The sequence below is a fragment of the Squalius cephalus genome (assembly GCF_949319135.1).
Source record: "Squalius cephalus genome assembly, chromosome: 8".
In the NCBI taxonomy this organism is placed as follows: domain Eukaryota; kingdom Metazoa; phylum Chordata; class Actinopteri; order Cypriniformes; family Leuciscidae; genus Squalius; species Squalius cephalus.
In genome coordinates, this window is record NC_137129.1 from 46521131 (window position 1) to 46533836 (window position 12706).

The 12706-nt window shown below is 43.6% G+C and overlaps 3 protein-coding genes across 8 annotated transcripts in view; all 3 read right to left on the reverse strand.

Annotated features, from left to right (window-relative positions):
• Positions 1-680, reverse strand: part of tmem65 (transmembrane protein 65) — an 18466-nt gene extending 17786 nt beyond the window's left edge. Inside the window, exon 1 of one of the 2 annotated variants that reach the window (XR_013822037.1) lies at positions 95-680. Coding sequence is in view for 1 of the 2 variants with exons in the window: in XM_079879227.1 (XP_079735353.1) it covers positions 95-308 (214 nt within the window). In the remaining variant the exon portion in view is untranslated. The remainder of the gene's footprint in view (positions 1-94) is intronic. The other variant, XM_079879227.1, reaches the window with a different exon arrangement.
• Positions 681-2169: 1489 nt separating this feature from the next.
• Positions 2170-5657, reverse strand: rnf139 (ring finger protein 139). The gene is made up of 2 exons (XM_079877987.1): positions 5387-5657; positions 2170-4337 (listed from the first exon to the last, which is right to left on the reverse strand). The coding sequence occupies exons 1-2, from the start codon at positions 5547-5549 to the stop codon at positions 2521-2523; spliced, it is 1980 nt and encodes a 659-aa protein (XP_079734113.1). The 5' UTR covers positions 5550-5657; the 3' UTR covers positions 2170-2520.
• Positions 5658-7309: 1652 nt separating this feature from the next.
• On the reverse strand, positions 7310-12359 carry tatdn1 (TatD DNase domain containing 1). Of its 5 annotated transcripts, XR_013821939.1 has the most exons (13): positions 12237-12352; positions 12017-12082; positions 11761-11810; positions 10775-10838; positions 10549-10692; positions 10354-10396; positions 10086-10171; positions 9949-9989; positions 8563-9774; positions 8416-8486; positions 7914-8040; positions 7509-7667; positions 7310-7365 (listed from the first exon to the last, which is right to left on the reverse strand). XR_013821939.1 is itself a non-coding variant. In XM_079877989.1 (12 exons), the coding sequence occupies exons 1-12, from the start codon at positions 12325-12327 to the stop codon at positions 7562-7564; spliced, it is 966 nt and encodes a 321-aa protein (XP_079734115.1). In that variant the 5' UTR covers positions 12328-12347; the 3' UTR covers positions 7475-7561. The 5 variants fall into 5 exon arrangements, 3 of the variants coding, with proteins under 3 accessions (XP_079734115.1, XP_079734116.1, XP_079734114.1); XM_079877989.1 differs by lacking the exon at positions 7310-7365 and having other exon boundaries at positions 7475-7667; positions 8563-8639; positions 12237-12347; XR_013821940.1 differs by lacking the exon at positions 7310-7365 and having other exon boundaries at positions 7494-7667; positions 12237-12359.
• Between the last annotated feature and the right edge of the window lie 347 nt (positions 12360-12706).

Below are 12706 nucleotides of genomic sequence, written 5' to 3' on the forward strand. Positions count from 1 at the left end.
AGACCAGACCAGCAAACCACCTCACATTTACACACACACACACACACCCCCTTAGAATACCGCGGTATAAACACGGTATGTGCCGGTCCGTTACCTTCCGCCGTGGACTGGAAGTTCTGCAGCTCCTTCAGTAAGCAGACCCGGGTCGCCGGGCTCAGGCCGTACACGAACTCCCGGGCCTGGTTCGGCAGGTCCAGCTGCTCGGCCTTGACTTTGCGCCGGTGTGTTCCGAGGAAACATCTGTGTAGGTGACCCGGTCCGGGCGCGCGACCGGCCACGAGCGCGCGCACTAAAGCCAACCGGATCATCACAACAGCACAAAAACACGCGAAAGATCCAGACACGCCCTATAACACATGAATGAACGCGACACTAGAGCGTCTGTGTGCTGTTCATATCATAAACATATCAACAACAGCAGAGCAAAATCAAACGCGCATGTCATACTGCCTCACAGAACCAAAATAACCCAGTGTGCGCGCGCAGCACCAACTGACACAGCCGCCGCGCCTCAGAAGACCGTTCCCATCCCAATCTTTCTCTTCTAGCGTGAGATATATTCCTGCTAGGCTGCTAATTCAGAGTTATGATTCATCATTTTGTGTGATCACTGACAGTTCAACTACGCGTGAGACTTTCCACACGCTCTGCTCTGACGCGATCGCGCTGACGGTGCATGATGGGAAATGTAGTCCTGCGCGGCAGATGCGTCATGGGAAATGTAGTTCAAACCGTTGAAAAAGTCCTTCACTCGGCGCTGCTGACGAGTTGGGGTTAAAATCAGGAAACATGAGTAGACATAATTCTACATTTGTAACATTGTGGAACTTGAGATAAGAACTTAATATGTTTTGAGTCTTTTACCATGGAAGACCCTTTTCGCAACACAAGTGTGTGTATAGTGATAAATAAATAAAAATCATGATTTGGTAAATCTTACAAGTACAGTAGGCGCTCTAGCGGTTAATAAGCAAAACTGAGACCGGTTGCATAAACCTCTAAGACTAGTCTTAGAAGTTTGACTTAAAAAAAGTTATATAAAAAGTTCATAGCTTTTTTAAATCAGTTATATAAAAACATAGATTAGCCTATTTTGATACCGAAAACTAAGACTGACTGATCCTGACCAACACTGCTAGTGGGTCATACTGGAACTTAAGACACTGTACATGTGTGTATATAACGGCTATGTTTGGCCCCTGCGTGCGTCTTGCGGAAGAACATTGTGGCCGGAACTACTTCTCTGTATTATGCCGTGTCACGCAGGTGCTGTGCTCCTCCGCAGCAAGGGTCTAAAATAGTCCCATTATAAACACTCATTATAGGCGTAAAGTAATGATTCAGGATAAGACAAAAACTCGGGTTTGCAAGATAGATGAATTATGAACTAAAAGAGTGACATAGTGTACTTTTAATCACGACTTACAAAGTCATGTTTTATTAAGTCAAGTCATTTCAAGACTTTATGTCGTAATTATGGCACAAGAAAATGATGACAGTCATAATTAGAAGATAAAAAGTCGAAATGATGACATACTAAATAATAATTGACATTCAAAAGGTAGACATTGAGATAAAAAGCTGAAATTGACATTAAAAGAAAAATTTGAGGTGTTGAAATTATGACATTAAAAGGTTCAAAATTGTGACATACCAAATCGAAATTATTACAGTAATTTTTATGAGATTAAAAAGTTGAAACTGATATAAAGTCATATTCATGTCATACCAAGTCATAACTTTCACTTTTTGTCATGACATAAAAAAGAAAATGTTGACATATTAAGTCATTATTATATTATTACATTATCTGAAATTATGATTCTAAAATTGTCAATTTTATTTTAGTATGCTTTGTTACTTTTTAATGTCATACTTAGACTATGTGTCATAAATATAAATTTACAAAAGAATGTTTATTTTTCTTTTGTGGCATATTGGAAAAGTCCTAATTCTTCTTCTTTTATCACTATGGCCTTAATACCCAGCTACGTCCTTAAATCGCATTTCACAATTAACAACATTTTCCCAACTAAAATTTTTTAAACTTAACAGAATAAAATCAAAGTAAAATTGAGACAACAAAAAAAAAAAAAAAAAAAAACTGTGACAAACGACAACAAAGACATTCAAAAAAGATATAATTAAGTGCAAAGTTCCAGATCATCATAGATTTATCAGCATATTAATTTTTATTTACAAAAGAACTCAAGCTGATTCTTTATTTACATCAGTTCTCTTGGCAAAAAATCAACAGTTAGCCTGAAATCGAACACGTGATGGAGGCGCAACACTTGCGGTGTTTGATGAAACATTATTTGCATGATAAACGTCAACAGCTGATTCAGCTTCTCCAGTGCACAACTGCATCATTCCTTTATTACATGTACAAGAATGTACACAATTATAAGAGAGGTCACACAAGAGACCAGTAGTGATCATATCGAGGTACAGTAGCACGTCACTCTTTATCCGCGATAAACACATGATCAGCCCTTTTATACCAACACAAGCACAACATCAGTTGGAGTCGGTGTCGTCGTCGTTGTTAGCGTAGTCGTCCTCGACTAGCGCGACGCCAGGTTGCGTTCCCCACTCGTCCTCGTCGTACTCGATGCTGTCGTTGTCCTCAAGGAGCTCGTTCGCAGGCTCCGCCCCTCCCTCAGCCACACCCACGCCCACATCAGCCCCGCCCCCCTCCTCAAACTCCGCCTCCGGAGCCGCCGCGGCGTAGCCGTTGTTATTAGAAGAGGCCACGCGCTCGAGCCCGTCGTCCTCGATGTAAACGCGCTGGTGGCACATGGGACACGTGTCCTGGATGTACAGCCACTTGCGCAGGCAGAGCGCGTGGAAGTAGTGGTGGCACGGCGTGATGCGCGCGGACGTAGCGAACTCCTGGTAGCATATGGCGCAGACGTCCTCGATGTCCCGTAGCTGCGCGCCTTTGAGCTCCGGCAGCGAGTTGATCTTCTTCACGGCGGTGCGGCGGTTGATGAACGTCTTCCAGCCGTTCTTAGCCTGCAGGTATATGTTGAAGTACGCGTGGAGACACATCATGCACGCGCGGATCTTGCTACCCGCCTCGAACATCATAGTGTACGCGCCGTTCCCGAACATGATCACGCCGAACACGAACTCGATTACGTTTCCGGTGGAGCGCACGTAGTACACGTAATCGTCCAGCTTCTCCCAGAGCACGTTGTAGAAGCCGTCGATCATGAAGAGCGCGTAGACGGTTAGCGACACTAGCACTTTCAGGCAGAGCTCCACGCAGAACGCGGTGACGGCGAACAGCCACGTGTTTAGCACGAACTGATGCCAGAGCACGTAGCTGAGCAGCACGGGCAGCGCGAACAGAGCTAGCGACACTAGCAGGACGGGAACATGTCTGCGCACTGAGGAGACGTGCGACGCGCTGAGAGACATTAGCACTGGATCCGTCATGCCGTGGATGAAGTGCAGGATAGCCGTTAGCAAGAGGCACATGTTCCTGCTGAGCCGCACCAGCCGCTCCTCTGGATTCAATCCGCTTAATCCCGTTTGCAGCGCGAGGATGAAGAACAACACAGGCGCTACGAAGCCTAACCGCTTATCCTCCTCCTCGGTGGAGCCGATGAACGCTAGGATGCTAAGCCCGAGGTAGTGCGCGAGCGAGGAGATGACAGCGCTCATGCCGAGCACGGTTAGCGTGGAGTCGCAGCCGCTGATGATGAGGTTGCCGAGCAGATCCCAGAACACGTCCCATCCTAGCGGAAGCCCGCTTTCATAGCGCACCACGCGTACCACGTACGCTAGGATCACGGCCTGCGCAGTCATGCGCGTTAGCCAAAACACGCGCAGTATGTCCGGGAAGCGTATGCGCTTCCATGTGTCCTCGAGCAACAGCTGCAGGCCGTAGATGCGGTACATGTGGCGTAGCAGTAAGTAGACGTAGCGGCACGAGTAGTAGAACCACTTGAGCTTTAGCAGGAGGTTAATGGCAGAGTGCGCTGCTAGCACCGCGCCGGACGCCAGCGCTAACGCCTGCCGTGCGTCCGCTGGCAGCTCCGCCGCCATCCCGCAGAGCGGCGCCATGATGTCCGCCACCAGCAGGGCGGCGCAGAGCGACTGCACGTTCAGCAGCGCCACGTAACCCAGTCCTAGCAGTAGCTGTAGCAGCGCTAGCGCTAGCCAGAGCGTCGGCCCGTTACGCAGCGGCAGCAGCGCCACCGCCGGAGACGTGCCATAGTAGTTGAGCAGAACCGAGGCCGCGCCCAGCAGAACGCCCGCCAGCAGGGTGTAGAACTTGAACAGGGACTTCTGGGAAAGCACCAGAACCACACCGGAGACCAGAATACCTGCAAAACACAGACAGCATCAGTCTTCACGCGCGACACACAACATGCTAATGCTACACATCAATATTCACATGGTAATAATGCCTCACGATTAGTTTTGCGAGAGAACTATAGTCACTTCAACAGAAATCTGTATGATTTGACACAAATTTTATTATTATTATTTACTGAATTTACTGAATTTATTGTATATCGTGGAATTTCACAGGATTTGTACATTTTGCAAACACACACACTAAATTTGTAAAACACACACACACAGTCACTCACTAACACAGACAAATTAAAATGTGAATCCTAACATTTTTCTACCATGTTTTAATTTTAACAGTAAACAGCCTATATATTGTGCAGTTTGTTAAATTTTTTTGCGCCTTCATTTGATTGGCAGAAAAATTTAAATTACACAACATATTCGCAGAAAATAAAAGAAAAATATATTAAATTGTTGTTTTTCTTAATTCAATTAATTAGACATGCTTTTTGATTACTAAAATGTAATTTAACCATTAGAATGGAGTTGCAATTCGACTAGATTTCGGATATTTATCATACATGTCCATTCTCTCTGAACTAAAGAGGTAAACTATTCAGTAGTGTTAATAAAGATATCGATATTTTTCAAGGTATCATATCCAAGCCACAAACTCCAGTATCGTGACAACACTACAGTACAGGAACCAGTGATATTACTGATTAAAATTAACAACTAATTTGCATACAAACATTTAAATGACAGTTTTAATGACATAATAATGTTGTGTTGTCCAAACATGTAAACGGTGGCTGTCATTTTCGTGATGGTTCATGAAAACATTGTTATTGTGACTCTCGCGTCATATGAATGGACGGACAGTTTTGACAGCTTCTCTCACGTTATAAACACACGGAGATCAAAGCGCGTGATTAGACTGTCACTCGGTTCTGCTTCCAGGCCCGGTTCGCGGATTTAAGCTCATTATCTCTGAATTAAACAGCAGAACCAGAACCTTAGCATCAGAACCCGCCCGATCGACCCAGATCCCGGCTTGGCGGACTGACTGACTCACCCAGCGCGCGGATTAACGCTCTTCCGGCGGTTCCGCTCCATCCGGTACCGGGATCCGAGTATGAGTTTAATATCGCGTCGATTATAAAGATGCTCGGGACCCGCAGAGCCACATCCAGCACGGCCAGAAAGTGCTGACCCAGCCGCCCGTGAGCGGAGGCCATGGCGCGACGCCGCTGTCCGGGAACCGCAGGTTTCGGTGCTGTGACTCGGTTCGATGTCACGCAGGATCTCCACTAGCCGCCATTTTGGCTCCGCTGCTGTTGCTATGTGAGGAACGCGGAAGTGACTAAGCACATGCGCGCGATGCAGAGTGCAGAATACTACACGACACACTCGGGTTTATGATTAATAATAAACAATAATAAAATAATAAAACTGTTATTCATATAATTTCTGTTTATTTTTAATAATCACATAAATATTTAAACACCTTCAGATATATTTTTATATTTACTCATTTAAAATATATTTGTAATTTATATATGATATTAATAGCAACAAAATAAAAATGACACATTAACAGTGGTTTTAATATTACAGCTTATTTACAGTTTTGCATATATTTGATATAACCATGAATATTCATGTATGAACTGTATGTAACTATACACTCACCTAAAGGATTATTAGGAACACCTGTTCAATTTCTCATTAATGCAATTATCTAATCAACCAATCACATGGCAGTTGCTTCAATGCATTTAGGGGTGTGGTCCTGGTCAAGACAATCTCCTGAACTCCAAACTGAATGTCAGAATGGGAAAGAAAGGTGATTTAAGCAATTTTGAGCGTGGCATGGTTGTTGGTGCCAGACGGGCCGGTCTGAGTATTTCACAATCTGCTCAGTTACTGGGATTTTCACGCACAACCATTTCTAGGGTTTACAAAGAATGGTGTGAAAAGGGAAAAACATCCAGTATGCGGCAGTCCTGTGGGCGAAAATGCCTTGTTGATGCTAGAGGTCAGAGGAGAATGGGCCGACTGATTCAAGCTGATAGAAGAGCAACTTTGACTGAAATAACCACTCGTTACAACCGAGGTATGCAGCAAAGCATTTGTGAAGCCACAACACGCACAACCTTGAGGCGGATGGGCTACAACAGCAGAAGACCCCACCGGGTACCACTCATCTCCACTACAAATAGGAAAAAGAGGCTACAATTTGCACAAGCTCACCAAAATTGGACAGTTGAAGACTGGAAAAATGTTGCCTGGTCTGATGAGTCTCGATTTCTGTTGAGACATTCAGATGGTAGAGTCAGAATTTGGCGTAAACAGAATGAGAACATGGATCCATCATGCCTTGTTACCACTGTGCAGGCTGGTGGTGGTGGTGTAATGGTGTGGGGGATGTTTTCTTGGCACACTTTAGGCCCCTTAGTGCCAATTGGGCATCGTTTAAATGCCACGGCCTACCTGAGCATTGTTTCTGACCATGTCCATCCCTTTATGACCACCATGTACCCATCCTCTGATGGCTACTTCCAGCAGGATAATGCACCATGTCACAAAGCTCGAATCATTTCAAATTGGTTTCTTGAACATGACAATGAGTTCACTGTACTAAAATGGCCCCCACAGTCACCAGATCTCAACCCAATAGAGCATCTTTGGGATGTGGTGGAACGGGAGCTTCGTGCCCTGGATGTGCATCCCACAAATCTCCATCAACTGCAAGATGCTATCCTATCAATATGGGCCAACATTTCTAAAGAATGCTTTCAGCACCTTGTTGAATCAATGCCACGTCGAATTAAGGCAGTTCTGAAGGCGAAAGGGGGTCAAACACAGTATTAGTATGGTGTTCCTAATAATCCTTTAGGTGAGTGTATGTATGTATATATATAATGAACTAACTTAACTTTTTACAGCAGAAATGAAGCATCACTGAACTTACTTCAGCTGGACTGTGACGCTATTCTCTTCTGGAACTTTGTTGCATTATTTTCCTGTTATCTCAGTAGAACTGCTGTGAAACTGTATTGTAAAAAGTGCTGTATAAATAAAGCTGACTCGACACACACACACACACACACACACACTGTGTTGTAAAGAGTGCTGTATAAATAAAGCTGACTCGACTTTAACAATAATAATCACGCACACATCGTTCCTGTCACCTTTATTGTGCATCTTCAGTTTAACAGACACGTGTATGGACATAAAGCCGTTCTCATGAGCTGGTCTTGAAGAAGAGTCTCATGGTGTTGTTGTAGATGGTTTCACTCAGGTCCAGTGGGTCTTCGTCCCTCACCGCCGCCAGCACCTCCAGAACCTGTCTGATAACACACACACACACACACACAGTATCAGTCATCATCAGCGTGTATGTGAGTGAGTGAGTGAGTGAGCGTGTGAGTAAGTGAGTGAGTGAGTGAGTGAGTGAGTGTGTGCATGAGTGAGTGTGTGCATGAGTGTGTGTGAGTGTGTGTGTGAGTGAGTGTGTGCGTGAGTGAGTGTGTGTGTGAGTGAGTGAGTGTGTGTCTGAGTGAGTGTGTGTGTGCATGAGTGAGTGTGTGTCATACATGATGTGGCAGGGCTCGTTGCGGTCCTTCACACAGTGTCCCGTCTCCCACTTCTTCTTGGTGGGGAATGAGCTTCTGATCATCTTCGCTCCGGCGTGAGTGTGTTTAATGCCACACCACGGCGCGTCTGTGACACAAACACGTGAAGAAACACAGAACCGCTGTTTCTTGAGCATCAGATCATCATATTAGAGTGATTCCTGAAGGATCATGTGACACTGAAGACTGGAGTAATGATGCTGAACATTCAGCTTTGATCACAGGAATAAATTACACTTTACTGTATATTCACATAGAGAACAGATGATTTACATTACAATAATATTTCACTGTTTTTACAGTATTTTTTATCAAATAAAAGCAGCCTTGGTGAGCAGAAGAGACTCTTCCAGTGAGAGTAAACAATCTTACTGACCTCAAACTGTAGCTGAGTTTCCAGCAAGAACAAATCAGTTATATTAATATTTAGTGATCCTGAGATATAAGAAGACTCGGCCTGAACCTGTTTCGATCATCAGTCGGTCCGATGGGATCGACTTCATCACCTCCAGATTCTCTGCTGTTTTCAAAGAGCTAAAAATATAGAAATAAAATATTTTAATGATGAATAAATGGTGAGACGAGCATCATTCAGAGACACTGAACTCACCAGCCGTTGATACCGATGTAGAGATCGAGATCTATCAGAGCCGCTGCGTCCTGACGTGTGCCGTCAAACGAGTGAACCTGGGAAACACACGAGGAAATATGGAGACAACAGGAAACGCTGAGGAAACACTGAGGAAATATGGAGGAAACAACAAGGAAACACAGAGGAAATATGAAGGAAACATGAAGGAGAAACAGGAAATATAGAGGAAATAGGGAGGAAACACCAAGGAAACACGGAGGAAACACAGAGGAAACATGAAGGAGAAACAGAGGAAATATGGAGAAAAAAACAAGGAAATAAGGACGAAACACTGAGGTTACACAGAGGAAATATAGAGGAAACATGAAGGAGAAACAGGAAATATGAAGGAAACACCAAGGAAATATGGTGGAAACACCAAAGAAATAGGGAGGAAACACAGAGGAAATAGGGAGGAAACACGGAGGAAACACGGAGGAAACACAGAGGAAATATAGAGGAAACATGAAGGAGAAACAGGAAATATAGAGGAAATAGGGAGGAAACACCAAGGAAACACGGAGGAAACACAGAGGAAACATGAAGGAGAAACAGAGAAAATATGGAGAAAAAAACAAGGAAATAAGGAGGAAACACCAAGGAAACACGGACGAAACACTGAGGTTACACAGAGGAAATATAGAGGAAACATGAAGGAGAAACAGGAAATATGGAGGAAATACCAAGGAAATATGGTGGAAACACCAAAGAAATAGGGAGGAAACACAGAGGAAATAGGAAGGAAACACAGAGGAAACACAGAGGAAATATAGCGGAAACATGAAGGAGAAACAGAGGAAATATGGAGAAAAAACAAGGAAATAGGGAGGAAACACCAAGGAAACAGAGGAAATATGGAGGAAACATGAAGGAGAAACCGGAAATATGGAGGAAACACCAAGGAAACACAGAGGAAATAGGGAGGAAACACTGAGGAAATATAGAGGAAACATGAAGGAGAAACAGAGGAAATATGGAGAAAAAACAAGGAAATAGGGAGGAAACACAGAGGAAATAGGGAGGAAACACCAAGGAAACACAGAGGAAATAGGAAGGAAACACTGAGGAATTATAGAGGAAACATGAAGGAGAAACAGAGGAAATCTGGAGAAAAAACAAGGAAATAGGGAGGAAACACAGAGGAAATAGGGCGAAACACAATGGAAACACAGAGGAAATAGGGAGGAAACACTGAGGAAATAGGGAGGGAACACCAAGGAAACACAGCGGAAATAGGGAGGAAACACGGAGGAAATAGGGAGGGAACACCAAGGAAACACAGCGGAAATAGGGAGGAAACACCAAGAATACATAAAACAATATGGAGGAACCGTTATGATGCCAAAAGAAACAGGTCACACTCACCACTCCACCGACACACCGGTCTCTGTTCCTCTTCATGATATCTGTGAGCGACACAAACACACACACACACACACACACACAGAGTTTACTCACACACACTCAACATCACACACACGTTTCCAGAAGAAACTCCATACCAAGGAACTGTGTGTGTGAGTTCCTGCAGTGGAGGAACATGGGTAACCGAGTCTCTTCAGCCAGATCAAACTGCAGCTCGAAGTATCTGTGAGATCCAAACACACGTGATGAACATCACATCACCACAAACACACGAGATCAACATCACCACAAACACACGAGATCAACATCACCACAAACACACGTGATGAACATCACCACAAACACACGTGATGAACATCACAACATCAGCAAAAAATACAGCTTTAATGTCGGAAAAACACTCACTTCAGTTGAGTTTCTCTGGGACAAAACTCCAACCGGTCAAAATCTGTGAAGCATTGGAAGAGAAAACCAGCTAAACAGATCAACTGATGATCATTAACTACATCTGATTAATTAATTGTTTACTTGGCTATTTCTACACTGTCAGGAAATCAGTAAATGTGATATATTTCCCTGAGGATTGTCATGATGGTTTACCGAGGCCACACTCTCCCACAGCGACCACCTTCTGTGTGTTACTGAGACTCAGATCCAGCAGAGACGACAGGTACTGATCCGAGCCCAGCGAGTCGAACTCAGAGCAGCGGGTCGGGTGACAGCCCACCGTGCTGAAGAACCCCTCTGCACACACACACACACACACACACACACACATTACTGCGTGCCCATAGATCTGCAGAGATCCCGCATGGAGTGATGTTACCTCGGGTCTGAGCGAGTCTGAGTGCGTCTCTGCTGTCCTCCAGGGATCCTCCAGTGATGATGAACTGAGGAAACATCAGGATCAACCTCATTCCTGCTCAGATTACACTTATTAATGATGCTGAGGACCTTTACTGAACACACTGAGGAAACACTGAGGAAAATATGGAGGAAACACAGAAGAAACAGAAAAAATATGGAGGAAACAATGTAAACTGATGAAATAAAGAAAAACACAAAGGAAACAAAGAAGAAACACTGAGGAAACATGGAGGAAATATGGAGGAAATATGGAGAAAACAAAAGAAACATGGAGGAAATATGGAGAAAAAGGAAACATGGAGGAAATATGGAGGAAATATGGAGGAAACACAAAGGAAACAAAGTAAACTGATGAAAACACAGAGGACACTGATGAAAACACAACGGAAACAAAGAAGAAACACTGAGGAAACATGGAGGAAATATGGAGAAAACAAAAGAAACATGGAGGAAATATGGAGAAAACAAAAGAAACATGGAGGAAATATGGAGAAAACAAAGGAAACATGGAGGAAATATGGAGAAAACAAAAGAAACATGGAGGAAATATGGAGGAAATATGGAGAAAACAAAAGAAACATGGAGGAAATATGGAGAAAACAAAGGAAACATGGAGGAAACATGGAGGAAATATGGATAAAACACAAAGGAAACAAAGGAAACTGATGAAAACACAGAGGACACTGATGAAAACACTGATGAGAACCGATGAAAACAGGAAATATGGAGGAAACAGAAGAAACACGAAAGAAACACTGAGAAAATATGGAGGACAAGCAAAGAAAACACGAAGGAAACACGGAGGAAATATTGAAAAAAACAAGGAAACGTGAAGGAAACCGGGAATATGGAGGAAATATTGAGGAAAAAAACAGGAAACACGAAGGAAACAATGAGGACCTAATTTTTTCTCAAATATCATGGATGATGGTGACCTTTGCTGACCTTCTGCACGCCGACCTTCAGCGCTCTCTCGATGACCTGAGGAAAATCATCTGAGAGACACAACAGACGTCACACACTGTGATCTGCTCTGAAACAACATGACAGGCATATAAAGTGTGTGACAACACACTCATCATGGAGAAAATCTGCCCTACATTCATCCCGCATCACTTGGAAAGCAAGTGTACCTAATAAAGTGGCCAGTGAGTGTATATTCTTCATTTGTAATAGCAATGAGTTTTCATATCGTCATTACCTTCATGTTTCTGAGTTCCTCTATAGACTCCTCTGAACATCGAGTCTGTTAGATTGATGCCAATATCTGCAGACAAGACCGATATTGTGTTCATAATAGAGCTTAAAACCACAGTACATGTGTTTCTTTATGAGTGACAGTGTCATAAACCTTCATGTTTCAGTCCTTCTGCTGAAAGATCATTTCTTAAATGATCAGACACATAATAATAATCTCTCACCTATGAATCTGAAGTTTGCCATTGTGATTTTTGCAGAAGTAGAGAAATAAAACCTGCACGCGCTTCTCAACGCGCTTCTCAACGCGCCCATAAACACAACAAACACGTGGTCGAGTGGGCGGGGCTTCGCGACCCGGAAGAATCTCTAGTTGGAGGATCGATTATTACTAAAAAGTAATAATTCTAGGTTGAATTTGATTGGTATACTAGCATACTTCTTCATATGGCAGAGACAGTAAAGTAGTGTGCTATTCTAAATTCAGCCAGTTGTCTAAATTGCGTGTAGACTGATGTCACGTGTTTCTGTTACTTTCCTCAGCGCTGCTCAGAAAGGACCAATCAGAGGAGAGAAAGCTGCGGCAGATTTACATTAAATATCAGAATGGAATACATATTTGAACAATTGTATTCTCCAATGCGGGGGGTTTTAATGTTTTAGATAATTTGTATCAAATATGATCATCCTCGTG

Bases quoted from the DNA above. Each gene is read 5' to 3' on its own strand.
- rnf139 (XM_079877987.1), bottom strand. From the start codon at position 5,549: ATGGCCTCCGCTCACGGGCGGCTGGGTCAGCACTTTCTGGCCGTGCTG. The intron at 4,338-5,386 runs GTGAGTCAGTCA...TGTGTTTTGCAG, and splicing joins AGCGTTAATCCGCGCGCTGG to GTATTCTGGTCTCCGGTGTG.
- tatdn1 (XM_079877988.1), bottom strand. From the start codon at position 9,536: ATGTTTCCTCTATATTTCCTCAGTGTTTCCTCCCTATTTCCTCTGTGT. The intron at 8,041-8,415 runs GTTCAGGCCGAG...TTTGTGTCACAG, and splicing joins CCGACTGATGATCGAAACAG to ACGCGCCGTGGTGTGGCATT. The intron at 7,664-7,913 runs GTATGACACACA...GTTATCAGACAG, and splicing joins AACGAGCCCTGCCACATCAT to GTTCTGGAGGTGCTGGCGGC.